The sequence below is a fragment of the Neovison vison genome, chromosome 13 (assembly GCF_020171115.1).
Source record: "Neovison vison isolate M4711 chromosome 13, ASM_NN_V1, whole genome shotgun sequence".
In the NCBI taxonomy this organism is placed as follows: domain Eukaryota; kingdom Metazoa; phylum Chordata; class Mammalia; order Carnivora; family Mustelidae; genus Neogale; species Neogale vison.
In genome coordinates this window covers 86801051-86828920 of record NC_058103.1, presented here as the reverse complement: position 1 = coordinate 86828920, position 27870 = coordinate 86801051, and the positions used below count along the sequence as shown (strand labels likewise).

General features: G+C 56.6%; 1 protein-coding gene across 4 annotated transcripts; it reads left to right on the top strand.

Moving 5' to 3' along the window:
- Positions 1 to 1748: 1748 nt before the first annotated feature.
- On the top strand, positions 1749 to 26330 carry BAHD1 (bromo adjacent homology domain containing 1). 4 transcript variants are annotated; one of them, XM_044230172.1, is made up of 7 exons: positions 1749 to 1772; positions 17537 to 18979; positions 20762 to 21144; positions 22082 to 22241; positions 22651 to 22727; positions 23505 to 23605; positions 24056 to 26330. In XM_044230172.1, the coding sequence occupies exons 2-7, from the start codon at positions 17551 to 17553 to the stop codon at positions 24243 to 24245; spliced, it is 2340 nt and encodes a 779-aa protein (XP_044086107.1). In that variant the 5' UTR covers positions 1749 to 1772; positions 17537 to 17550; the 3' UTR covers positions 24246 to 26330. The 4 variants fall into 4 exon arrangements, with proteins under 4 accessions (XP_044086107.1, XP_044086106.1, XP_044086104.1 ...); XM_044230171.1 differs by lacking the exon at positions 1749 to 1772 and adding an exon at positions 2906 to 3074; XM_044230169.1 differs by lacking the exon at positions 1749 to 1772 and having other exon boundaries at positions 20765 to 21144.
- The last annotated feature ends 1540 nt before the right edge of the window (positions 26331 to 27870 follow it).

Genomic DNA, 27870 nt, shown 5'->3' with positions numbered 1-27870 from the left:
TCCAGGTGTAGAAGGGCTCTGGACTGGGAAGGAAGGAGGCCCAAGTGAAGAGGTCCTGGCAAAGTGGGGTGGAGAGAGGAGAGGACAAAAGGTCCCTTGGGGGACAGGCAGGGGTGTGCAGCCCTTGGCCTCTTCTTTGCAGGGGTTTGCTGACCAGATTTAACAAAGGAGGCAGGGAACTGGGGTAGATCAGTGGGCGGGCACAGGAGGAACACCAAGTGCCTTTAGCCAGCCTGTGATTGTAGCCCACTCAGTCAGAGCCTCCTGGGGCAAAGGAGACAGCCACCCACAAGGGGGACGCTCTGAGTAGAATTCCTCCAGCTGCTGGGCAGGCTGGGCAGGAGCACATGGGCTCTCATGACCACTTAGCCCCCTACCGAGTCAATGTTCCCTTCTCTCCCTTCCACCAGGACCCCAAATAAAGACAACTCTCCCCGACCCCCGACACACACACCCCTTCCCAGAGCCAATGGATCTTCACTCCTGGATATTGGGGGGAAAGTCCAGTCCTCCAACCTCATCCTGCAACTACTGCCTAGGCCGAGCATGGGCTTCCTGCCACTTGGGTCTCCTTCCCTCTGACTAGGTATGTTTCTCTTCTGACCCTTTTGGCCTCCATCCCTGCCCATGAGTGGGCACGAAGCCAAGGTCAGCACAGGCTGGGCTGCTGACAGAAGCCCTGTCCCTTCTTCTGCTCTGGCTCTAGGCTGCCAGAATGGCATGGCTCAGCTCCAGCGGCCACTGCTGCTGTTACCCTCTCTGGTGGAGGGTGGGGGGCATCAGCCCCAGAGGGGAACTGGGACAGGGAGAAGGGGCATTTGGGGAGGTGGGGGGGGGTAGGGCTGGCCTAGTGGTGGTTGGGGGGAACTGCTAGGAATCTTTGTCCTGGGAGGCTCAGGGAGGGGAGAAATCCTTTAGTGCCCTACTTTTTTTTTTTTTTTTTGGAATAGGTTTGGGGAATCAGCTTTCCCTTAGGGTGGGAGGTAGGAGAAGTAGAGAGACTTGTCCTAGGAGAAGCTGGCCCTTTGAGAAGTTTCTGTGCCATGGTCTTAGCTTTCAGCTCTCATTCACACACTTCCCCTGCTGGGTGACCATGTCCTTTAAACGTGTTTCCCAACAAAGCTTAGACTGGCTGGGCCCCCTTGACAGCTCTGGAGGCAGATGGGGAAACCATCTTCTAGAGTTCTCTTTCCCCACCATAGAGGCTAACAGCCCTGATTGTCTTAAAGGCTGCCTTTCTGAGTGCCGGAGTCTCAAGGTCTAGGAAAGGCTAGGCAGCATGTGTGGTGCAGGAGGAGCCCCTCAGCCACACTCTGAGGCTGGCTTTCTCCGCAAGCCCAGGCGCCCCAGCACTCGGGGTGCTTCTCTCTGCCAGAAGCGGTCCTCGGCCCAGCCCCTCCCTGGGCTGCTCCCAGCGCTCTGGTGACTTGACACTACCGTCTTTGCTGCTGCTCCTTTTACCTCTCAAACGTCCCCTCCCCCGCCTGAATTGGGAATGAGGCTTTGTTCTGGGGTGGACTCAGCATTTCTCAAGAACCTACTATGTGCCCAGGCAGCGCTCACTGAAGTGAAGCCCTGTGCGGACTCAGGCGACACCAGCTGCCCAAGACACAGCCCCTTCCCGCACCTCCCAGGGACCTCCCACACCTCCGTGTGACCTCAGCCTGCTGTGCCCACCCACCCCGCTGACCCCGCGAGCGTGCTTGGGCTTGGAAAGGCACGTCTGTGGGTGTGAGACGGAGCACAGCGTTCGGGGTCTAGGGGGAAGCCAGGTAAGCTTGGTCCCATCCTGGCTTGGGGACGCCGGGGAGGGAGTCCAGCCGGGGCTGTCAGGCTGCCCGCCCCCTCCCCCCTCCCCTGGAGAGCTCAGATGTTGCCCGCGGTGGTGGAAGAGGGTGTGTGGGTGTCAAGGACTCACAGACCAGGCTCTGCTGTCAGCTGGGAATGGATGAGGGTTCCACACACTGCTTCTGAGAAAGGTGAATTAGGAGCTGGAGTGGGGGGCGGTAGGTGAAGGGGAGAAAGAGGAAAAAGAGATGCGGGTGAGGGGTTACCGAGCTAGGACCGACCTTGCTTGAAAGGAAAGGAGACGTGGCAGGCAGGGAAGTCGGAAAGATGAGGCAAGGGCGGGAGGGGCTTTTCAGCAGTCGGGGCCCTTTCGCTGGAGTCTGGGGCCCTTTCTGCAGGAAAGGGGGGTTGTTCTGGCTTGATTTTTCGGCTGGTCTTCCCGAGGCTTTGCCCTGGGGGCAGCAGCCGTTGGCGAGGGTGGGGTGTTTCTCGGCCCGCAGTTTTCTACAGTGGGTGCTAAGGAGGAGAAGGGGGGAAAGGGGATGTAGAGGGGTGATGGCCAGGGCGGGGGCGAGAGATTTCTCGGGGGGTGGGGTAGCAGCTGGGGGATTGGGGCTCCAGGGTCGGGTCACCATGGGATACCGGCTCCGGCTCTGCAGCCGAAGAGAAAATCCAAGAAGCCGGCAAAGAAAACCACCCCCCGCCACCACCCTTGGCACCGTACCCCTCCCCCCAGGCCCCACCACTCCCCGCACCGCCTCCCCCGGCCGCCTCGTGCTGCCCCCTGCGTTGGGACGACCGACCCACGGTTCTGATTGGTCGGAGACCGGGAGGGGGAGCCGAGGGCCGGATTGGCTGGCGGGGCCAGCGCAGGGCGGGGCGGCTGATTGGCGGAGCTGGCCGAGGGGCGCGCTGCTGATTGGCTGGGGACGAGGAAGCAGGAAGGAGGGCGGCGGAGGCTCCGCTCTCGGGGAGTTTGTGGGGGAACCGCGAGCGGCGTAGCGGATCCCGGAGCCCGGCCCCCGCCGCCCGCCCGTCCGGCTGCCTGCCCCGCCCGTCCGGCCCCCGCGGTCCGCCCGCCCCGGCCAGGCGCTCCCGCCCCCCCGACGGCCCCGCCCGGCCGCGGCCCCCGCTCCGCCCGCCCGGCCCCGGCCCCCAGGAGGAGGCGCTGACGCAGCAGCGTGGAGCCCGGGAATTGAGCGCCCCCGGGGGGTTCCAGCCGCCGGATTCCAGCCCGGCCGGGGCCTGCGGGCGCCCAGAGCCGCGCCGTCCGCGCCGCTGTCCGGGTGAGCTAGGGGCCAGGGTCGAGGAGGTGGGGGTAAAGACACGAACAGGCGAGAGGGAGCGAGCAAGCGAGGTAGACGAGTGGAGGGGAGAGAACCGGCCGCCCGTCAGCGCGCCCCACCGAGCGCGCCGCGCCGCCGCCCCCGCCAGCCCGGGAAGGGACGGACGGACGGACGACGCGAAGCAGGTGCGGCCGCTCGCTTGCTCGCGCCGCCTCCCTCCCTCCGGGTCCGGCGCCGCGGTCCCGCCATCGGGGAGCGCAGCGCGCCTCGAGGTGACAGCCCCCGGGGGCCGCCCGCCTCTCAGGCTGGGGGCGGGGTGGGTGGCGGCCGCAGGGTGGCAGCTTGGCCGGGCGGCGGCGGCGCGGGCGTCCCGGGCCGCGGAGGGCGGGAGGACGCCGGTCGTCTCCTCACCGCGGTGGAGCGGGCTCGCCTCCGAGTGCGCGGGCTGCAAGGCCCCCGCCCCCCCCGCCGCGCCCCCTCCCCCCCCATCGCGGTCCCGGAGGCAGGGGGCCGCGGCCGGGGGCGGCGCCGCGGGATCGCCCGCTCAGGGTGGGGGGCGCCCTCCTGCGCTGGGAGCTGACCGGTTATTGCTGGGTGGGGGGCTGGGGCTGGGGGCCACACCGGAGCCGGGGTTAGTGTAGACCCGACCCTATCGGGCTGGAAGGAAGGGAGGCGCCGAAGACGGAAGGGAACCGGTTCGAGAAGCGAGTGTGGGCCGCGGGAGGCCCGGCGGAGACAGTGCGGAGCGGCGGCCGAGTCCGAGGTGGGGCGGGGGGAATCGAAGTTGTCAGACCGCCTCCAAGTGACAGCGGGACCCCATGCTCGCGGCCCGGCCTGGTCTGGCCCAGCCCGCCTCTCCGCCTCTCCTCCGGGGCCGGGGGCTAGGTCAGGTCGGGCCCGAGGGGCCCGCTCCGCGGTGCAGCGCCGGACAAAGGCGGCGCCTGAGCGGGCGCAGGTGGTGGCGTCGGGGAGGGGAGTAGGTCCGAGCCACCCACCCCGAGGGACGGGCGGCAGGGCCGGACTCTGCCCCAGGAATTGCGGGGGGCCAGGGTGCCCGCTGGGAGAAGCTGCGACAGTGGCTCACCGCTCCAGCCGCAGATCACCTCCCGGTTCTGGGAAGAGTGGGGTCGACACGGCTGGAGCCGAGAGCCAGAGGTGGGGTTGTGCACATAGTGGGCCTGGCCGGTGGCGACAGTTTGGTGAGCCACTCTAGAGCCTGCTAGGAATAAGGGGTTTCAGCAAGCAGAGTCTGCCCATGAGAGAGGTTTAGTCCCATCTGGGACATCTAGTCGCCCATTGTCGACAGTCTTAAGAGGACAGACCAGTTGGATTGGAGACTAGGAGATACCCCACAAATGTGCTACAGCAACCCATCCACAACTGTTTTCGGCACTTTTCTTTAGCCAAGAAGGTACTCGCAAAGGGTAATGAGAAGCTGGAATTTAATGATTAAATGAAAAGGTTTCCAGTCTTTTTCTTTTGTGCCACCTGAGAGACTATCCCACCAGCCTCTCCACTCCTGTGTCTTCTGAAAAAAAGGAGAAAAGGGCCCTTTCCACTCCCATGTCTTCTGAAAAAAGGAGAAAAGGGCCCAGCACATATCCTGTCCTGGAGGGATACCACTGTCCTTGGCTGGCTAGAGGACACTTGGGAACCAGTGGCTTAAGCTCTTGAGTGCCTGTATCCCCACCAGTGATCATTTCTAAGCTGGATGCTGTTTTCCACTTGTGAAAACCCACCCAGAGCTCAGGGCTCCTCATGGGATCATATACCTCTGTGAAGAGTTGGGATCACAAAGACAGGGAGATTGAAGCTGTTCTGATTGTCCACTTTTGCTGAGATTCTGGGTTCAGGTCCCACCTCAGGTAGCTGTTGGGTTAGGAGCTTCTCCCAGCTGAGGTTAGCTGTAATCCCATCTGGGGAGAGTTGCATGTCACTCCTGCTTAGTGTGGACATGGAATGAATTCACAGCCACCCTCTGAACCCCTCCTCAGAAGGGTCTAGAACCCAGCCTGGGTGGAGTTGAGGCTTGTGGGAAAGGGAGGTATTATCTCATGCTGGAGATTCACGTTTGTTCTGGGAAGATTTAATTGTATGTCTAAGAGACATCGGAGAACGATGAAGAATTTCAAGGCCTTGTCTCCTTTAGGGCTACACAGTATATGATTTCTTTTGGTGGTAGTCAGAAGGGGGTGACCCGGTCTGGCCACTAGAATATAAAGGGAAATTGCCGAACAGTGTTTCCCTGTTTGACAGGCTCTTACCTGTCAGTCCGGTCAGGTGTTCAGGACGGTTTGCTCTGGAGAGTTTGCTCCAGTGAAGAGTTTCTCTGTTTTTGTATCTCTTTCCTTCCCTTCCTTTCTGTTGCTCTGCTGTCCCCATGCAGCAGGCCTGTGTTGTCCTGACCTGGCCGGCCACCTTTTCCCTCCTGCTTCCTCTGGCCCTTCTGATCAGTCTGTACACAGCTGCTAGACGATTCTTCCCAGAGCACTCCTTCTCCCATGTCATTCCCCTGTCTACACACTTCCAGTGGTTCTTCTTTTCCTGCAGCCTGACCCTAGACGGATCCCCTCAGCTCTCTCCTGGCCGGGCACAGTGATCTCCCCGCATCATTGCTTCTGCTGCTTTCTCTAGTTGTCCCCAGTGAGGAGCCTCTTGCCTTTCTCTCCTTCTGAACCCTACTCATCTTTGTTTTGCTGTCACTCAGGCCCCTCCAGGCCAGCATTGCTTGCCTCTGAGATTGTGACCCTGGGTTTTATAACATGATATCTTTTCGAGTGGTTTTGTAGGTTGATAGTTTCTTAAAGAAGGGGTAGTATAAGTGTTAAAGCGGTGTGTGTGTGTGTGAGAGAGAGAGAATATTATGGGATTTCTGATATACTGCTTTGCATGCTGTTATGTTGAATGAAATAATGCAGTTGGCTACTTAGTTGATTGGGAACAGGGGAAACCTTCCGTTCTTCCAAAGAAATGCTCAGTATGGAGTCCTTGGTGGTTTCCAACCTTTTCTGTCAAAGGCACATAAATAGGACATGTTTGGGATGCTTTCGCTTGGGGAACAATTGAAACTTAGCTGTTGTTTCTGATACTCCGGCTGGTGGAGAGTTCTGTCCTGTGGATTGCTCACATGACACCATATAGACATGAATTGGAAAAGAGCTGTAATCCTGTTTTCCTCCTATCCCACCAGGCCATTCTCTCCACCCGGCTTTGCTGCTCTTATGCAATTTTCCTTGTTGTCCATGCTAAATGAATCCATATGTTTTATCTCTTCGCAATCCTGGGTGTAAATGAGGGAGAATACAGTTTTGAGAACAGAAAAGAATAAGATTCCTGGGTCCAGCCACTGGACAGGACTTTTGGGACTGGCATGGGAGAAGGTGTTTATCACTGACATCGGAGGCATGATCAGCCTCATATCAGACCCATCCCATTGAAGGGAAAGCTATGATCCCAGGTTTCTTGGAACTTCCGTTCTTGTTTACCATCAAACCTTGGACCGTGGGGAAATGGGAACAAGAACTGGTGACTGGTTTGAGTCTAGACAGTGAAAAAATAAATTCTGCATCCATCCCCTTTCCCCCAAACCTCCCTTTTGTGCCCCAGTTTGATGATTAATGGGCCAGCATTTCCCTTCCAAGCGGGAAGGCCACCCCTCACAGTTGCCATGGCAATGCAGACCGCTCCCGTCAATTAAAAAAAAATCCCTACTACTTCTCTCCTCCTTGCTTCTCCTGTGGCAGGAGACAGACTACCTCAGAATGCATCTCCTGGGCTCTCTCCTCAGTTGCTCAGGCTGTTTGGCTGTGCGTCCTAGAACGCAGTCCTTCTTCTCTTTCTGGGGTCTGCCCGAGTTTCATTACCCTGAGCCAGTCATGCCCTTCTTAGATCTAGCAGTCCCTGGAACACGTCTGTGAGGAAGCAGAGAAAATGCGAATTAAAGACCACAGTGAGCCCGCAGCTTTCTTTTCTTTTGGGGTTAAAAAAAATTCCTTCCATACCTTCTCTCTGCTGGGTAGAGGTAGAAGTTGGGGATGGTTTTGACATCCATAAAGGAAGTTTCAGTAAACCTGGAAGAAATTCAACCTCCCAACATACATACTTCATATTGAAGTCGTATGGGGAATTTCATTTTATTGATTTTCGTCTCTTCCCACCTCTCTATCCCAGCATTCGGGAGGACTTTTGTGTTTTCATTTTATCTGTCCTTACTCCTTTTGGCCTTGCTTTGGCAACATCTGGCCTCAGTGCCCTGTCGCAAGGTGAGTCATGAAAGGAAAAAAAAATCTTAAGGGAAAAAGTCTCTGGAGTTGAGAAGTAGCCTGTGTTGAACTGAGGCTGCCAGCCGAAGCTGCTGGGTTTATGGAGCATTATATGAACAGCCCCAACATTAAAGGGCCTCCTTTTTATGAATGGGTTGCGAAGAATGTAAATAAAGCAGCATCTCTCAATGGGAAAGCATTTTACATAAGCAGTACTATCCTGGCCCAAGTATTTATGGGAATTTGCTAGCTCAGTCTGGCAAGACTCCCTTCCTTTGTGAACTTGCCATTGTGTGGGGGACTTCGGAGGGACAAGGAGAGTGCTCGGTTCGACACACCGAGTGCTGCCCCAGCGCTCCTGCTCTGTGGGTCCATGGCCTTGATTCGATGGGCCAGCTCATGGCTAGAATGCCTGTTAACTTTGAAAAGACAGAAAATACAGAGAGTATTCAAGAGTCCGTGAAGATGAGAACCTGAGGCTCCTGATGGCCTAGGCCCTGAGATTCTGCAGCGCCTCCCACTCTGGGCTGCTTCAACCTCCCCAGGTCAGGGGGCCAGGGAGATCTTGGTGGATGAAATCCTGCCTGGTTTTATGGGAGGCACCTCACCGGAATAAAATGGGCCGGCTTGAATTTCAGCTCCTTTATGTTTCCCCTGCCCACCTCCTGGTACTACCACTAATGAGCAGTAAACCTGCTAACAGGGAGGAGGAGGAAGAGCCCTGGCGGCGGCAGCCTCAGAGGCCTGCTCTGGGCCAGACGGCTGGCCGGACAGGCCCCCTCAGCTCCACTGAGCTCCAGTCTCCTCCATGGCTTTGCCCAGCTGACCAGTGGCATCCAGCCCTGGGCTTCCAGTGGTGGAATTGGTACCCTGCCCAAGGTGATGTGCTGGAGCCGCTCGGGACCAGAGGACTAAGGGTTTGCTGAGCTCGCCTCAGGGCAAAGTCATGTCCAGGACTTTGTATTGTGTCCCAAGAAAGATTTTTCATCCAGATTCCGTTTTTCCTGGTGGGAGACACCTGCAGAGGATGGTTGGGTATTCACCTGACTCAGCGTCCTACAAAAAAACAAAAAACAGTGTCCTTGAGAGCCTCCAAAGGCCTGATCCACCAGGAATAAATGAATGGGTTTGTCTCTGAGCCTTCCTGAGATTTGAAATGGGAATTTTTTTCCAAGGCCCGGTGACCAATTTACCTGAATGGGAGAAAATGGTAAGTGACTTCTCTTAGTTAACGGGATCAGTGCCAGGCAGGAATTTGGTGTCTCCATCTTTTTTTCTCACATCCGTTTCTTTTCTGGGGCGGGGGGTGGGGGGGTGGGGTGGGGGTTGGGGTGGTGCTTTGATCCTCCCGCCCTTGGTTGAGGAGGTAGGACTATAGGGTATGCTTCTGCCTTTTGGGACCCGAGGACCTCACCGGGAGTGGTGTTGGCTGCTGCTCCTTCCTTTCCATCTCTGGCCCTGGTTTGACGCTCCCCCCACCCCCACCCTCAATGTGGCTCTTTCAGTTTCCTGCCTGCAGAGGAGAGGGGTGGCCCACCCTTGCCCCCCCCCACCTTGAGCCCCCCTGTCTAAAATGGGGCGGGGGAGGGAGGGCGATTCAGTTTGTTAATCACATTCTCATCTGGCCAGGTGGTTTAGAGGTGAATTATTAGCGTTGAGAGGATCTTTGTAGAAATCATGGGAAAGGTGTTAGGGTGCTGTTTGATGCCAGGATACCCTGACAGGGATGCCAGAAGGGAAGATGGAGTCCCATTCCTATTAGAATCAGAGTTGGCAGGCCCTCCTGCCACGTGCCTGGAGGGGGGTTCACGCAGATTCCACAGAACAGAGAGGAATTATAAAGTGGATTAAATGACTATAAGACATGATCTTCAGAAAAAATTGGAAGGACTTAGATTTATCAGCCCAAAGAGAGCTAGCCATGGGACAGTTAATACATCTTTGACTATTAAGATGGCTGTTCGGTCCGCGTGCGATGACCAGACTTCAGTCCGCATTGCAGTTCGGGCTGGAGGGAGATTGCATCTGGTTCAGGAGATGTGGTGAGATGTGTGGGGGATGTCTGGAGCCCTCTCTTTTGGATTTATTGTAAAATGAGGGCTACATCTTTTCGAAGCCCTTTTCCCCTTCCTAGGATATGAAATGGATTTCTTCCCAGAGATGACTGTGGACTTTGAGCAGACTTTGCTGTAGAAACAAATCTGTAAAAGTATGTGGATGTTCCCTGGCCGGCCGGCCTCTGCCATTTCATTGGAGTACATCTTTGGTTCCTTTGTGGTGAAAAGTCAGGGAAAATGACTAAGGTGTTAATACCAGCAATTAAAACAACACAGAAAATGTGAAATTGACTGTGCAGGTTTATCTCGAATGTTGGTCTGTGAGCCAGCAAGCTGTCCTGGGTTGCAGCAGGGGTGTCGGCTCTGGGACAGACACCAGATGCCCCGCCCCCACCGTGCACACCCGGGGAGTGTGGGCAAGTTCTTTTACTCCTCTGTACCTGTTTTCTCCTCGTTTGGATGAGATGGTAACAACCCCCTCGTGAGGCAATTGTGAGGATAAATGAGAGTGAACGTTACACGTTTAGGGTGGTGCTGGGCAAGTAGTGAGCGCTTGACAAACATTAGCCATCCTGTTAGACTAGAAGCTTCGGCAGTGAATCAATTCCCTACTCTGCACACTTAGGAGATTTGAGGCCTGATAATGCTGGTTCTCTGCTGCTGAGTTCACCTGCATGTCTGTGACGCTCTTTGTCTTGATACAAGTGTGCCTCTAGTACTGCCCTCACCTGCTTAATGCTTTGGAGTAAGAAGTGGAACGAGAGGAATATCTTCCTGATACAGAGCTGGGCAAGCTTGGGGAGAGAAGGAAGAGGATGGTAGTGGAAGAGGGTTGTGCTCTGTAAATAGAGGTTTCCCTGAAGTAGCCCTATTGAACTGTTGATCACACTGAAGAGGCACAGTGCTCTGGACTCCAGGGAATGAGGGAGAGTTTTTTTTTTTTTTTTGGGGGGGGTAAGAGTTCCCAAGTGATGCCATCAGTCTAGAATAGAAGTGTTGAATGGGGTGGAGCAGGTGGGCAGCCAGATCTCAGTACATTCGTCGAGCTCTTATTAAGCTCTGGGGGTGAGATTTAGTGCTAAGGCAGGCAGAGCCCACCTGTCCCCATGGAGCTTGCATCCTAATGAGGGTGTCACTAATCACTTAGTTAATTAGTTACCTGTGAGGTATTTGTGTTGGGTCTAGTAGGGTTGGCGTCATGGTTCTCACCGTGCTGGTGGAGTGTTAGGAAGGCCCTGTTTTGGGTCTTGTTCTTTGGGGCTGAGCACCCCAGTGGAGAGTCTGAGGGCAGAGCCCCCAGCTTTGCCTGGCCAGCCTGTTTCTTCTGTTCAGGACAAGAGACAGCACTTCCAGGCTTGGCGGACCATCTTAGCAATCTAAGTTGTTGGTTCCTGGAGTGTCCTGATGGTTGAATCAACACATATCCTTTGCCCTCCTGGGCAGGTACCCAGAGCAGGCTGGTGAGCTCTAGTTGCGTATTTTTTGAAGAGTAGCATGACGTTTCCTGTTGGTGAGCTCTGGGGGCCCTGTCTCCATTCCTATTTGATTTCTCCCCCACTGTTCACGGCCCGGAGCAAAGGGGTCCTGCTCTAGGAGCAGCTGTGCTCCTAGCCGAGCCTGGCCACTGTGGGGTCTGCGTAGGAACATGTGAGGGAGCCTTAGCCTGGGATTCTCTTTTCCCCAGACTGGAGGAATCCTACAGGGAGCTCCTTAAGGTGAGTCTGGGAACAGTTGCATTTGTCTTCTGCCTCGAGACTTCAGCTTTGGTCTTTTGCTGCTTCCTACATCCGGACATTTCTGAAGCAAAGTTCCCAGGCTCCTGTTCCCTCACTATGCCCAGCAGGAAGCAGGCCCAGCTCCAATTTGCCCTCCGTGAAGTCGCTGTGAGCCGGAGCTCCCACTCCAAGCCCCACGCACCCTGTTACAGTTACATTGTCTTGTCCTCTTTTTTCCTACCAGTCTAAGCCCCAATTTCTTCATCTCTTTGGTGTTTTTCTTCTGCATTTAGCCGAATACTTGATACAGCGGAAAGGAATAAGCTGGTAGGAGCACCTGGTGTATCCCAGGCATCCTGCTGGGCACACTTCTCATTTAACTTGATCCTCTTGATGGCTTTGTTGTGTAGACAAGGATACCAGGGCTCAGGGAAGCTCAGGCTGTTAACTAGCCCCACTCAGGGTTAGCAGCAGCACGGAGTGGAGTGGCTTCTGGCCGCAGCGGGTCTCACATAAGTTCTTTGGAGCCCCAGTGAGAGGCTGGCCGGCATTGGCTAAGTGAGGAAGGAAGGTCCCAAGAGATGCCTGTGGCAGGGAACGAGCAGTAGGGGCTCTGGCTTAGCTGGACTGGCACCTGCAGATTCGGGACCACCTTGTGTGCGTGGGGGGCATGGCCCGGGAAGAGGCTGGGGCAGGCACATCGCCTTGAGTGGGTACCTGTGCCTTTAAGGAAACCCTCTAGAAAAACCACACTTTTGCATCGCGTGTGATGACCTTCTGATTTGCCAGGTCAGGGTTTCTTAAAGCAGAGCACGGAGGTGTGACTGAAATACGGTGCTCTCTGCCCAGCGTCCCTGTTAGGTGGTCCACCTGTGTCTGTTGACTTCCAGGTCCTAGTGGTACACTGCCTCTTTCACTGTCAGCCCCTACCTGAAGGAAGGGCTCACCCTGCAACCAGGGCGCTGGCAATTTCTAGTGAGGAGATTCCTTCAGCTCTACTGTTAACTATATTCCTGTACTTAATTGCAATCCTCTATAAAATTGGAGGGTCCCTGTAGTTCGACTCTGAACTCCCCTTCCTCCCCACTGAGATTTGTGTTCCTTTACAGTAACAAGAGGCAGGCTGTCTGGCTTTGTGTCTGAAGCCAGAAGCAAGCGGGGGTCCTGGGTACTTGGGTACAGTTGTGGGGGGATCTGTGGGGATCCCTTCTGCTGGGATGGTCACAGCACATAGGAGCAGCCAAGATGGGGGCGGGCGGCTGGGCTGGGTTGGCGGAGGTACCAGATGCAGGGGAGGAGGGTGACCTTTGCTGCTGGGCTGCTGCCACCTTTCTGGGCTCCTGGGAGCCTCTGGTGTGAAGTGTGAGGAGTAGGTGGTCTGATGGGCTGTGGATAGGCTGGGTGCTGCTAAGGGCGGGCCCAACTCCTCAGATGACCTGAAGGCAGTCTATAAAACAAGCTGTTTCCAGACGGGTTGGGCCAGTTCCTTCTGGTGGGTGGGTGCTCCCTGCGCAAGTGTTGTAGGACCCCAGCCTGACTGCGGAGTGAATTGGGTGCCCACAGCTGGGGAGGCGAGGCCAGTGACCAAGGCCACTGCTTTCTCTTTGAGGGCAGGCCCCCGGGGGCTCGGGTGCTTCTGCTCTCTGTGGGTGCTCATGCTGAAACAGCAGTCTGATGGCGGGAGCTGGCGAACTCACGCCTCCTGAGCCCATCCCCTGGGCCTTTCACTATCCAGTTGAGTGTTTCCCAGAGGCATGGAGCAGTTGGTCGGGTACAGTTTCTGCCCCTGTCCACTTGTGTTGTAAACAGAGCCCCCCACGAGTCTCCCCAGTGTCTCCATCTGTCCCCAGTGTTGACACTTGTGTGGTAGACTAGAAGTTGAGCAGAGTTCAGGTACAGGCTGGGTTTTTGGGTTTGTCACAGCCCACAAAGCTCCGGGCCCTGATGTGGGGAACCCCTGGGGCCAAGCCAAGGGTAGATTGCCCTCCTCTGTCTGTGGGTCTGGAAGGCCAGGTGGAGGCGTATGCTGGCCCACCACCCAGAGACTCGTGTCATCCTCACCACCAGAAGGTTCTTCTGATGTATCCATTTGAGATGAGGAATCTGAAGTTCAGGGAAGCTAAGTAAGTTGTTTAGCAGGGGCAGAGCTGGCATGCGAACCCGGGGCTGCCTCCCTCAAAGGTTTGCTGCTTTCCAGTTTATCAGCGATGGGGGATTCAAGAGAGGCCAGCTGTGACTGAACCTGCCTTTAGCATAAGACGTTTCATCAGCTTCACCTGTTTCTCCATGTAGTAGCACTAGCTACATTTAAATGAACAGGAGCCTGCCTTTGTGCTCTTGCTGTGTTTCTTCTGATAGGTGATTGAAGAAACCCAGTGCTCATGAAAATCTCATCCTTTTGGGGGAAGTTATGCCAAGAGAGCGTGCAAAGGAAGGCAGTGCTTAACTCAGTATCAGTTGTGTGACTTTGGGTATCATTGGAGGGAGGTGGCTTGGGTCAGGGCCCTTCCTGACCCTCACCCAGATGACCACCTGGTCTGCCTTTGCCTAGGACTCCCTCCCTCCCCATACTTTCCTCCTATGAAAAATAAACCAAAAAGCTGGAAAAGCAGAATTTGAAGTGCAGTGGGTAATCAAGGTTTCAGGAAGGGTAGTGGAGCAGAGCCCTGGGTCCTGAACCACTAAGAACGCAGGTGGGTATAGTCTAGAGCTGAGTAAATACGGGGTAGAGAGAGAGCAGTAGCGAACCTCTTCCTGCCGCTGGGCAGCCCCTGCTTACAGGAGTATCTCGGCTTGACCCACTGGTATTCCCTTCAACGGTGCCTGCAGGCCTTTGACCCTCCCTTGCCCACAGCCCCTTGGGTGTGGTGCCTGATGCTGTTGCAGGCTGAGGGCAAAAGGCAAGTCCTCCCTCCCTTTCTGCTCCTATGGGGAGGACTCCTGCTAAGGAGCCTCAGCCTGCAACAGCATCAGGCACCTGGCACCCTGCAACAGCATCAGGCACCCTGGACAGACATGGGATGCAGGATAGTGACACTTCAGCTGGGCATGTTAGGCTTGCTCTCCCCCTCAGTTGCATGACCCACAGTGCCTGGGCCTGTGATGGCCTGTTTGCCATCTTTAGGATACACTTGTGATTTGGGATTCAGCCTGTTGTTTGCTGGGTCTTCGGCACTGAGGACACTGGCCGGTCACTGTTCTTCATGGCAGCTAGCTCTGTGCTCATCGGAGCTGGGGACAGTCTGACTGGTTTTCTTCAGTGCGGGCTAGCTTGACACAGTCTAATTGAGTAGTCATAGGCCCCGGGGAGTCCATCTTTGGAACCTTCTCTCTGGGGGACTCAGACTCCCCATGCCTGGGAGGACAGGGCTTCCCCAGAGGAGTCCACGCCCCCTTCTCTCTTGGCAGTGGTGGGAAGTTCCTGGTTGGGCTCCCGTGGCGACAGGGCAGCAGGAGGATTGGCAGAGCTGGAATGGGAACCACGCCTCTTGCTTTTCCAGGGTTTTCTTCCCTTGTGGGGCTGGGCCACCCCTGCAGGTTAGAGGGGAGCCCCTCTGCCCAGCCCCACCCCAGGGAAAAACTGCAGCTGAAGTTCTCACAAGCTCGGCTTCAGAGCATGACTCACACTCGCTTTCCTCAGATTGGGGTGCGGGATGCTGGCAGCTGAGTGCCCAGCCTCTCCTCAGGACGGTGAGTGAAGCTGCTGCCTTAGGCACCACGTGATAGCCAGGAGTACTTTTGCTGGTAACAAGGGATTCGGTGGGTTCAGGGGAAGCCAGCAGGAGGCTCTCAGGCTTTCAGGCTTGATTTGGAAAGGTGACATGCGCCCTGTGGTTTAGAGGCTTCCTGGGATCCTGGGACAGTGGATGTCCCAGAGGAACTGGGGAGCTGAATGGGAGGTGAGAGAGTAAGACACTGAGGAGAACACATCCCCAAGTTCTGGGGACAGGCTCCTCTCCCAGTCTCTCCCTGCTGAGACCTTTTGCATGTTGAGAGGGAGAGGCTGGGGGGGTGGGGCCAGTATCCAGAGTCCTCCCTTGCAGCTGGTCCACTAGCAAACTGGGGAGGTGGGGGGGAGTGGGGCAGGCCAGTCCCCTCTCTAAGAGCTCTGTTGCTTCCCAGGCTTGCAGGCACCTCCCCGAGCTCACTGTCTTTCCCATCTGGCTCCTCCTTGCTCTGTACTTGGTGTTGGTGTCCTTAAAGGCCACAAGCCCAGGTGACCTCAGCCTTGGCCCCCAGCCATTCCCAGTCTGACTCCTCTGGTAACTTGGGGCCTGTTGAGGGGCTTCAGCTCTTGCTCAGCTGTGCAGCTCTTGCTCAGCTCTTGCTCAGCTGTGCGGTCTGTTCCTGAATCCTCTTGTCCCCAGGCCCTTTGGGGGTGGGGAAGGGCTGGGCCTAGGCTTTCCTAGGAAATACAGATGTGCTTCTTGTTGGGGCTCCTCCTCCAGCACAGGGGTGCCCCATGTTTTCGAAAAGGGCCTGTTGATTATAAACGGCTAGGATGCTTTTCAGAGTGAAAGGAGGCATTGCTAATAAGCCTGCTGAGCAAACAGGGATGGGGGGCCACCCTGCATGGAAGTTGAGGGGCCCTTAGGGAGCCTAGCAGACACCTGGGATTTTTTAGGAGCTCTCTGTCTCTGCTTCAGGGGAGGAATGGGTTTGCCCCCTCTGCCTCTGTCTTGCCCCAGCCTGGTCTCTGGGCAGTGGCAGGGCCCCGCACGTGGCCAGAGCAGTGCCTGGCACAGTGCCTCCCTTTTCCAGTTTTCCGACTCATTTCTGAGCCTGACACCCACGATGCTCTTAGCCTGGTTTTCCAAGCACTCTTTCTCAACTAGTACAGTGTGTGTGGGGAGAGAAGGTACCCAGTGACCCCAGCCATTGGCCCAAGGCCACAGGAGCTAGCCGGGAAGGGCTCAGGAATCCCTGGGAGCCCTCAGGCTTGGGGCTTTCAGGGTTAAATCCTGGCCCAGCAGGGACTGCTCCCAGCCTCTTGGGGAGAGGGAGTATGAATAACAATAGCAGTGGGGAAATCGAACTGGAAAGCCTGGGCCTGCCGGGTAGGAAGGGGGTTGCTGGGTGCCTGGGAGGGCTGAGCCTTGTCTGGCACCTTATTTGGCAGCACCTTGCTTTGGATTGGGGAGTAGGTAGGGAATGAACAACTCCCTCAGCTGTGACCACTAACACTGACACCTCCACCCCCCTCACCCCAACCCTTCACCCACCCACACCCCCCCACACCCCCGCCAGTTCTACATTGCCTTGGCCATGCCAGCTTCCAGGATACAGCTCAGCTCTGGCCTCTCATTCAGGACGGGGCCCAGGCTGCCCCAGGTATGTTGCGGGGTATTTGCTGAGCAAAGTTAGGGGATGCTGCCTGGTCATGGGCATTTTCTGCCCAGGGTTTTGGGCTTCCTGCCATGCACCCCCACAGCCTCCCCCCGCCCTCACCATAGTCCTCTTCTCTGCCTGGCATCTTGCCTACCAGGAGGGAGACCTGAGAAGTAGGACAGGACAGCAAGGCGGCAGCCCTGGGCTGGTTTATCGGTTTGTCTCCAGTTAGTTCTTCTCTTTGATGCTTTATTTCCCTAACTATTAGAGGCTGGTGGCGGTCTTGTATGTGTTCCTACCCAGGAATGCTGGCCCTCGCCTTATAGGCGTCCCTTCTCTAGGCCCAGGCACTGTTTGGGCTGCCGTTCTCCAGCGTCTGAACCAAGGTGGGGCTGGCCCCTGGGGCTGGCTGAGACCTCCCCTGTCCACTCCTCAAAGCCAGGCCTTTCCCTTCAGGGGTTTTTCCAGCAAGGCCCAGCTTATGGCTGCCCTGCTGTACGTGCCAGGCAGGGTGTCCCCACAGGCTGGACTTTGCTTTCCTCTGCAGCCAATCAGGCAGGTTCTTCACCTTAGTTCCTCACTGTCCTTGTCGTTATCTTCCTGTGGCCAATCTCAGAAGCCCCAAGATGGGGGAAGGGTTGGTAATATTGTCAAAGGAACAGATGGGCTCCCACCACCCCAGCCACATCCTGGCCTGATGTCTTCAGAGCCTCTTCCTGACCTGTGATAAGTATCTAGCGGGAGAAGGACAGGTAGTGAGAACTAAGCACTTTGCCCCCAGAGCCTTCTGTCTTCTGACCCCGGGGTCTGCATCCTTCCATAGGCCCTTGATGGGCTTAGTTCAAAGAAGGACCCTAGGCTAAAAGAAGAATGGGGCAGCTAGCCCATGCACAGCTGTTGGTAGCCTGACCCCACTGGACCTTTGCACTCTGGAAGAGAGGTCTTGGGAAAATCCAGGCTGTAGATGGATGGGGTGAGGGTAGGCTGGAGTTACCAAAGCGGGCGGTGGGAGGGTGACACTGGACAGGCTGCTGTAGAGGAGAAAGCAGGCCAGGCAGCTCAGGATGGGCTTGTCTCATTGCCCGCCTTCTGCCCTGCAGATTGGGAGTACTCCATGACACACACACGGAGGAAGTCCCTTCCCATGCTGAGTTCGGGCCCCGCTGGCCGCCGGGAGCCCCTACAGATGGAAGGCAGCAGCACGGAGCAGGGGGCAGAGAGTGTGGAGACAGGCGTGCCTGAGAGCCCAGGGCACCTCACGGGGCGCCGCAAGAACTACCCACTGCGCAAGCGCCCGCTGGTAGCTGAGAAGCCCAAGGCCTGCAAAGTGCTGCTGACCCGCCTGGAGAATGTAGCTGGTCCACGGAGCGCAGATGAGGCCGATGAGCTGCCCCCGGACCTGCCCAAGCCCCCGAGCCCAGCTCCATCTAGTGAGGACACCGGCCTCACCCAGCCCCGCAAGAGGCGCCTGGCCTCCCTCAATGCAGAGGCCCTCAACAACCTGCTGCTGGAACGGGAGGATGCCAGCAGCCTGGCAGGTACCCGTCGCAGCCGAGGGGGTGACCCTCACCGCAGCCGGGACCGGGACCGGGCCGCTGGGGGCTGGGCCTCCTCCAAGAAGCGGCCCCGGCTCGGGGACCTTGAAGGAGGAAGTCGGGACCTGTCCCCAGAGCCAGCGCCAGATGAGGGTGCCCGTCGAGATGGTGACCCAGCGCCCAAGAGACTGGCCAGCCTGAATGCGGCTGCCTTCCTGAAGCTGAGCCAGGAGCGGGAGCTGCCCTTGAGGCCACCTCGTGCCCATCCAGAAGTAGATGGGCGTGCCGCAGAGCCACCAGCGTTGAGGGCTCCCAGGCCAAAGTGGGCTAATAAAGTCAACAGCAAGAACTATCCCAAGACCCGGCAGGGCCCTGGCTCTGGGGAGGCTGTAGGCCTACTCGGCTGGCAGAGGCACCCTGAGGAGCCGTGGCCATCTGCCACCCCTCGTGGGCCAGCCAGCCAGCCACCTTACCGGCCCCTGAGCCAGGCTCTAGAGAGCCCCTTGGGGCTACGCCCCCACATGCCCCTGCTGATGGGTGGGCAGGCAGCCTTGAAGCCGGAGCCTGGGCGCCCAGGCGAGGAGTCGCCTGCCCCCAAGCAGGAACTGCACCAGCCTTCCTTCCCTGCACCTCAGCTGTCCCCCCTGCCACTGCCCGGCAACCCTGCCCACTACAGCGGCCTGTGCGGCCGGCCCGAGCTCAGCGCAGGAGGCAGCTTCTACCTGTACTGCAGCCAAGACGGGCTGCAGTGTGGAGGCTACTCCCCCTGTCCCATGCTTCCTGAGGGCAAGTTGTCCCCAGTGGCTGCGCCTAACGAGGGGCTCCTCTTGGCACCGAGCTCAGTGCCCGCCGGCACCCCTTTCCAGCACCCTCCCTGGGGCTCTCGCTATTGCTCTAGTGAGGACACTGGAGTGAGTGGCTACAGCATCTGTGAAGTGTTGCCGCCATCTCTTACCCATATTGGCACTACCTGCGGTGGCTGCCCCTACAAAATGCCTTTTCCGGCAGGTAAGCCTTCCTGGCTATGGGATGTCCCAAGAACTTAGATGTGGAGTCCCAACAGGGTGGGCCACGGAGTGGGGTGGGGCTCCTTGAGGTCTAGCTACTGCGTGGGAAGTAGGGGACTTTGGGAAGGGATGACTCCCCCAGTTTCACACCCCAGACTGTGGGGTAGTCCCAGAAAAGGGGCCCATGTCCCTTAGCTCTTAGCTCTGTTCTGTAAGATTTTTTTAGCGTGGCGCTTAGATAGTAGCATCATGGCAGGGGAAGGGGTAGGGAGAGCCACCCATCCCTCCCCGTTGGGACACCCATTCTTCTACTCTTGAGTATCAAGTTGGATGTTGAAAACAGGGCTTTTGCCAAGTCATTCCTGGATCCTTCTGCCTCCTTCAAGGAGGGCTAGAATTCTGCTTTGCAGGAGCTCATTCCATCTGCCTGCTGGCCTAGCTCAGTGTTCATGGGAAGGTTGGTGGGTGCCAGATCCCGTGCCAGCTGCAGTTGGACTCCTTTGCCCTAGCCAGACAGGCCTTGAAGGAGAGGTGGGACTCAGACATAGCCTCACCTTGTCGGGGGCTAACAAGAGCGGGCACCCTCCAGGAACAGACAGGCGGAGTCCCCTGGCCCAGGCAGGATGCTAACAGGGCCCTTGGCTTTCATGTCTACCTTCCTAGTGAGGCCTAGACACCTGAGAGCTTGCAGTGCAGCCACTGAGACACCCGCCACGGGGCTCTCTTCCCCCAGACTGGCAGGGGTGTCCTCACATGCCTCTCCAGCCTCTGTCCCTGGCTTCTGGGTGGAAATGAGGTGATCAAAGTCATCCTGTCTGGCAGGTCTTCCCTGCTGCTGATGAAGTGAGAGGCTGGGTCTTACCAGGGCTCTCCCTGCCACCACCCCACACCCCTTCTTGTAGGGGTCTATAAAACAACTTTATAGACCAGTTGACTCTGGCCAGACTGGTTGTTTCAGGTTTTGGCGTGAGTTAGAGCTCTAAGAAATGAGATCAGGCTGCTGCTTGTGCTTTGCCTTCCTTTTTTTGTACCACACTCCCACATCTAGACACCTAATCCGTGGGACCCAGGATCCTGTCCCCTTGCCCTGGAACCCCAGGAAGCACCATGTGCTGGGTATTGTTCCGAGCGCTTTACATATGGGAGACCACATGGCAAGTAATTGAGTACAGATCCTGGAGCCAGACTGCCTGGAGTGAAATGTTCTCCCCTACTTCCTTAGACACGTGATTGTGGGACAAGCCAGGAACTGCTCTGTGTCTCAGTTTCCTTAATTTATAGAATGGGTCATGGTACTTAGCTCATAGCATTGATGTGAGGATGAAGTGAGTTAATACATTGATAAAAGAAACACCCAGGATCCCTGTATGATAGCTACCACCCCTCCTTCTGTTGCAGGGCATGGAGAGGTAATGTGACTTACCTGAGGTCACACAGCCAGTGAGTGGCAGGTCTGGGGTTCATATCCTGGGCTGACCCCAGCTCCCCTGCTTCTAAGCACTGTGGGAGCCTTAAAGAAGAATAAGTCAGAGCTAGAGACACTGTTGCCATTGCCCCCCTTCTTTCAGGCCAGTGGGGAAGATGGAGATGGCCATGGGCCAGCCTCCAGGGGCAAGAAACACCCTTGGCCAATCACTCTGATGTTCCACCTCAAGGCCCCTGACTCCACTTGCCACCCCAGCGACCCCTAGAATGAAGATTGGAGCAGGCTCTGAAAGTGGGGGCACCAGTGGGGTTACTACTCATCCCTCCCTGTCTTCACCTCCCTCTCCTTTTTTCCCAGAAGGTTGCAGGTCCCTAGGCCAGTTGGAATTTCCCCTCCCGGAAGCTGGGCACCCTGCCTCACCTGCCCACCCCCTCCTGGGATGCCCTGTGCCCAGCGTGCCACCTGCAGCAGAGCCCGTCCCCCACCTTCAGACACCCACCTCAGAGCCCCAGACAGTAGCCCGCGCATGCCCTCAGAGCGCCAAGCCTCCCAGTGGTTCCAAGTCCGGTCTGCGCACAGGCTCCAGCTGTAGGCACACGGCGAGAAGCAAGGCCGCCTGCAGGCCCAGCCACCCCAAGCAGCCACGGGTCCAGCGCCCACGCCCACGCCGCCGCCGCCGCCGCCGCACAAATGGCTGGGTGCCTGTTGGGGCTGCATGTGAGAAGGCTGTCTATGTCTTGGTGAGTGCCAAGTGAGAAGGAGGGTGGCAGGGGGACATAGGACCTACTAGGAGAGGATCTCAGGAACCCTTGGCTTTGGTCTCTCCGGAGAAGTGACAAGGGACTCTAGCTGACTTATGCTGTGGGCGCTGATCATGCCGGCCCAGCCTGCTCCCCCAGCCCCGGCTGATCTGGGATCACGTGCCTTGGGGAGTTGAGGGGGTGCAGTCAGGATCGGCTGCTGGTCTCCGTCTCTGTCACTGACTCTCCGGGAAGCCATCTCAAGTGTCTTCACCTCTCATCCTTGATCATGCGTGTGGCCTCTTCTGTCCTGGATTATAAAATGGAGGACCCTCCCAGGGGCTTTTTGGATAAGTGTATGTAGAGGGAAAGTTGAGATAGAGAAAAAGGAGTGATCCAGGAGCATGGGGGTTGATGGAAAGAGTATTGATGAAACTGGATGGAGCTAAGGCGCTCTCATCCTCACCGCCACCCTGTGAGGTGCGTATCCTGTGTTTGTGTCCTCACTTTGTAGACGAGGAAACAGGTGTAGTGGTGGATTAAGTCACTTACCCAGGGCCACACCACTTCACAGTGGTGGTTTAAGGGTCAAAACCAAACTGCCCCAATAGGAAGTTTGAGGACCTTCTCGGTGCTGGGGCTTGGAGCGAGAGAATTGGCTGCTGGGGTATGGTGGTCACAGCGCAGCCCCAGAAGCTTTAGGCCACTTTCCCACCCCTGTTCCTATTTTTTATCCTTTCTCCAGCCATGGGGAGCTCCCACCCCATCCTGCCCCTGAAAGCCAGGCTTAGAGAGAAGAGGCCATTATGCAAACTGCTTTTGTCGCTTCCCGTCCTCAGTGGTTTGCTTGGAGGAAAGCACACAGAGAATGTCTTCCTCTCACCCTCTCCTTCCTCCACTCCTCATGAGCCCATTTGTGTCCTTGGTTGTTGCTCAGGATGAACCAGAACCAGCCATCCGAAAGAGCTACCAGGCGGTGGAGCGGCATGGAGAGACGATCCGAGTCCGGGACACTGTCCTCCTTAAGTCAGGCCCACGGAAGACATCCACACCTTATGTGGCCAAGATCTCTGCCCTCTGGGAGAACCCTGAATCAGGTACCCCCTGCCTGGAGTCTCACCTGGCACTCATCTCCTCGTGTTCTTGGCACGGAGGCTGCCTTCCACTCAACTGGCATCTGTCTGTTTGGAGGGCTGCAGGTGGCCTTGTGGCTTGGGTCAGATCAGCTCTTTAACCTTTCCAGCCACCAGGACCTGGGCACCTGTCCCCCCACCTCACCTGTCCGTGCCTCCCAGAGCCCTTTCTGCCACCATGGCTGACAGCATTCCAGGGCCCTGATCCACCAGGCTTGGCCCAAGGTGGGGGATCTGGGTGGCTGGAGCCTGTAGGATTGGCCCAGACGTCGAACCTGGGTGATCATCGTGGGCAGGTTGCCAGCCTGCCTGCTTGTCTGAATGATTCTCAGGTCATCAGCTCAAGCCCTGACTACTTCTTCTGTCCCCCTAGGAGAACTGATGATGAGCCTCTTGTGGTATTACAGACCAGAGCACTTACAGGGAGGCCGCAGTCCCAGCATGCACGAGGTGAGTTGCCTGGCGAGTATGGCAGGGAGGGCATAGGTGGCAGAGGGAGAAGTTGTGGCACCAAAGAACATGGTGTGGGGAGGCCGTCAAGGACAGTCAAGTCATTGTCGCCTTGGACACCACAGACATGCCTGAGTTTTAGCCTGTTTTCCCAGCACTGCCCCATTTTACCTTTCAAAGGAATGGTAGCTTTTCCCTTGAGAGGAGCAGCAGGGAGGGAGATCCCCCAAGGGCATGCCAGAATGGGAGCAAGAGGCTGTGTCCTTGTGGCACCAGGAAAGGGGAGGTGGAGCTGTACATCTAGCCCCTTTTGCTGCTGTCCGGGGCGTGAGAGGGAGGAGAGAAAAGGCTTAGAACTCCCTGGGCACTCTACTGGGCAGCGTGTGAGGAGAGGCAGTGCCGGCGGGTATGGTCACTCGGCCCCCAGCTGAGGCTCCTTTGTGCTTCATTGCCCTTGCTGGACTTGTCATTTCATGGGGGAGATGAGTACCACTTACCTTCTCCTCCCCTGAGCCGGGGTGGGGGTCAGGAGGCTGATGACATGGGGGTAGGGGGATGGGTTTTGCTGGAGCAGGCTGTTCCTGAGTCTGATGGGACCTGGTAGACGCTAGGTGAGGAGCAGGGAGGCTGAAATCCGGGGGCTGCTCCCTGGCCTTCTGGGCACCAGCTGGAGTTATTTCAGGTCAGGAGGCCCAACAGAAGAGTTAATGTTGGCCTTGCTTCTGGCGTTAATGTGCTTCCAAGCCTGGTACCAACGTCCCCCTCTCTCTCCTTGAGCCTTTGCAGAATGAAGTCTTTGCATCAAGACATCAGGACCAGAACAGCGTGGCCTGCATTGAGGAGAAATGCTACGTGCTGACCTTTGCCGAGTACTGCAGGTGGGTGCTGCCCTGGCCCTTGGGCTAGCCTTTCCCTTAGACTCCTCGGGGCTGTTCAGGGGCCTGCCTGAGAGTCCCAGGAGGATCTCCTTCACAGGGCCTGACCTCCCAGAATGTTCTACCTCACAGCCTTCTACCGTCTGATGTTTATAGAAGAGAGAAAGATTGTTCCTTCTCTGAGGCAGAGCGCTTGGGGCAGCATTTGGGGGTGGTTACGGAACTGTCTGCAGAGAAGCGTCGAGAATTGACAGGTGTTGGGAGGGAGGTCCCAGCAGATGTGCTCCCCCCAGTGCCCAAGAAGATGGACCGGCAATGGTCAGCAGAGAGGCCGGAGCGCCTGGGGACAGGGATGGAGGCGAAGCCGCAGCTCCCTGGGCAGGGTGGGGAAGGGGTTGATCTTCTTTCAGAGGTGTCCACACTAAACCCAGCAAATGGTGTGTGTCGCTGCAGATTCTGTGCCATGGCCAAGCGCCGAGGCGAGGGCCTCCCCAGCCGAAAGACAGCACTGGTGCCTCCCTCTGCAGACTACTCAACCCCACCACACCGCACAGTGCCCGAGGACACGGACCCCGAGCTGGTCTTTCTTTGCCGCCACGTCTATGACTTCCGCCACGGTCGCATCCTCAAGAACCCTCAGTAGCTTGGGCCCACACTGGGGCTGCCCACGGGCAGGGGGGCTCGGGGAAGGGGGCACTGCTTGAAGCACAGCACTTGGTTAAGGGGCCATGGGGGCTGGAGGTTGCTGGCCTGTGGTTCTCTTGGGTGGGGGGGAGGGCAGGGACCCCTGTGGGTACTGGGCCCCTTGGGAGGGAAGAGGAGGCCAGGGTAGAAGGAAAGCATCACAGCCGTCAGCTTGACCCTGGGTGCCTCTCTCTGGTTGCCTGGGTGGAGGAGACTTGAAGAAGTAGTCTTCCCTGAGGCCGGGCCAGGCCTGAGGGGGGCCTCCCCCAGGGGGAAGGGAGAGTCCTTCAGGAATAAGGCCCAATAAGGCTCTGCTTTAGCCTCCCCTGGGCCTTTGGAGGGGGGTGGGAGCCAGCTTTACCTCACCCACTGTGACCCGCTGCTTCCCCATTGGCCTGGGACCAGGCTCTCCCAGATTCTAGCACAGCTCCAAGCTCCTTCTTTTGAGGCATAGAGAGCCAGAGTCTGGCTTCCAGAGCGTAGACTTCCCCTTTGTAGACTCGGGGCCTGTCCCTGGCTTCCTCCTTTGCCCCTGGAGTACCCCACAGTGCTGGGACAAGTGACCCAGTGCTGCACAGTCATGGGTGTGGCACACTTGTGGGTGTCAGCTTCCTGTCTGCCTCCTGGTGAGGGTCATCCAGCAGGTCTGGCTTCCCAGAAGCTAACTGGTCAACATGGGGTTTGTCGTGTCTGGGAGGGCAGAAGGGAGCTGAGAGGGGGTTGGGGGCAGGGGGCAAGGAAAATTGCTACCTGATTTATTGAAGACTTTTCCTCTTGCCTTACACTTGGAGGTTCTAGGAAACCTCTTGCAGAACTTCATACATGACTCTTTAAGCCACACCCACCTGGAATCAAACCAAAGGAGTGCTGTGGCTCCCCTGCCCTGCCACCCCTTACCCTAGTCTTTTGTAGATTGCACTAATTTACATCCCTGCGAGAATCAACACTGTATCAGTCCACAGACCTGCTGAGCTGCAGCCACTCACTCTAGGAGCTAAGGACCTGCATTTTTAGTTTGTTCCTGTTGCCCAAGGGCCCTGTTCTCACCTCAAGCTGTTCCCCAGGGTAGGTTAGGAGGCTGGACTCCCTGTTGTCCTTGCCAGGATTAGGCCCTGGCCCCTCCTACCTCCCCTGGGGGGCTCTCTGTGAGGGGGCTGGAGCAGTCTGGTTCTATCCTATTTGTACCAAAGAAGAGCATGGTGGGGAGGAGGAGAGCAGCACGGAGTGGTCTGGGCCCTGCTGTTAGCACTTCCCCAGGGAATACCCCTGGGGGCAGGAGCCAAGGGGGGCAGCTGTTCCTTCTCTTTCCCTAGGAAGGGGCAGGCACAGACCCAGCTCCAGCTAAGCAGGTGACACTGGGTGAGGACAGTCAGGCTGGGTCTGGAGAGGGAGGTGGAAGCAAATCCTGAGGGCCCTCCCAGCAACCCTAGGCCCTGTGCTATCCCTGAGAAGACAGGCTCCTCCTGATTGGTCACTGGGCTTAGGGGAGGCCTAGAGGCTTCTGAGGTGAATTTACAAATGGAAAACCCAATCCCAGACCCTGGGGAAGGGACTAGGGTGCCCTTGTATTGAATAAGCTGTTCAGAGGAAGGCGTGGGGCAGTGAAAGAGGTTGGCAGAGAGTGGCTGTGGGGGCTCTGGAGAGCCAGCCTGGGAACCTGCTCATTCCCAGGGTGCTGGGCCCTTGCTGCCAAGGAGCTCAGCCTCACTCAGCAGGAGAGGAGATCAAGGCCCCTCCTCCCCTGGAGGCAGGGTCTACTGCCCAGAACTTAAAATGCTTTTGAAATCTCTTAGATGTGGAAATATTTTTTCGAACCTGAAAATGCAGCTGGTAGAATTTCAATGGAAGCATAATTCATGTAAAATATATTTTAGTTGATATTTTGTAAAATGCACTTTTTGTGTGTGTCGACCCTGGTTTCTCAGATCTGTATTTCAGTGTTTACAAGGGAGGGGGGACCTTTCCTCACCTCCCTTTTGACAGAGATTAGAAGTACTTCTTTAAGAAAAAAATAAATTTGAAAAATTGTATTGATTTAGAAAAGGATCGTTTTCCTCTGTGTCCTGTCATCTTTGGTGGGGGTGTGGGGGTGTGTGTGCAGAGGGGGTCACTTTATTTTGGGGGCCCCTCTTAGCCCTTGCCGTGCAGGGGCTAAGGCCAATAAACAAAAAAGGACAGGAAAGTAGGGGGGCGAGGAGACTGAGGGAATGAAAACTTGGGGTTGACCTCTTGGGATTACAGTGGCCAGAGCTACCTGCCTGGACAGTGTGAAATGCTTGGGTTGCCAGACTTCCCCTGGCCAGTGACCCCGAAACAGGTCCCCAGGTGGGTATAGGGTGAAAATAGCACCTCATCACCAGGGGTCATGTCATTGAGGAATAAAGGTCACATCACAGGCCCAGGCTCTATGACTGCCTGGCCCTTGGTTCAGCCCAGCCTCAGTGTTGATCATACTCAGTGTGGAGCAAGCTTTGTGGTCATGGTAGGTCCTCGGGGACAGAGCATAGCTACCCCGCCCCCCTTCAAGCTGGTAAGGACATTGGGCAGGTGTATTTTAATAGAGGGTATTAGGGGCACAGACTCTGCCACAGACATACCACAGCACTGCCATCAGTGTGCTGCCCACAAGAGTCCCACAAGGTGGATGGCGTCCTGTTGTTTTACAGACAAGAATGGTGTGGAGACAAGTGCCTTGCCCAGGGACTTCCCCAAACAAAGCAGCTGTGTCTATACTCCTAACTTTGTTGCTCCTGTTAACACAGAAGATTCTTCGGAGGAGTAAGCACATATTGGCCAAATCATCAAAACATTTTTAAAAGGTTTTTTCTTTTTCCCCCTCTTCCAGCATAAACAACATTGTTTTAACCGATTTCTGGTGGAAAGTAATCCCAACACCAGAAATCTCCATTCAATGATACTAGAAGTGAGGAACAGTTCAGGGAAGGCTGACCCTGAGGCAAACTTAATCAGCAGATGGTGCTTCCTGAGATTCACCCCAGCAATCAGGCAGTGAGATGTGGGGTGCCCACTGCGAAGCTGGAAAGCCACCAGGCTTCCTATTCATTCCCTGCACTCACCCTGCATGCTCTCATGTCACTAGGGATCAGGGGCTGTCTGTGAGCCCTCTAGCTTCATCTCACCCCCTAGGACTCCTCAGGCTTCTGAATTCATCTGATCAGTGGTACCTCCATTCTCCTACCAAACTCAATGCTTCTGGCATCTTCTTTCTACTCCTATTCCATTCAGCCCTTTTAGTACTATAACCTGGGATTAGCTGCTTCCTCCCAACAATTCCATGCTTGTGGTCCATTAATCTCTGAAGGATCGAGATTAGGAACGTAGGTTTTAAAATCAGACTGACTCATATAGACTCTCAGCTTCCCTGAGCCTCTCGATTTCCTCAGCCCTGCAGTGGGAAGGCCTGTAGTACCTGTCTCCCAGGGCGACTCTGACAACTGGAAGAGAGCACCAAACACCCAGCAGGCACCTGCCTTGGTAAATGTGGACTCTGACCACACTACCACCTCCCATCAGAGCATCACCGCCTTCCCACACGTACCTAACAGGATGAAGTCTGGACCCTT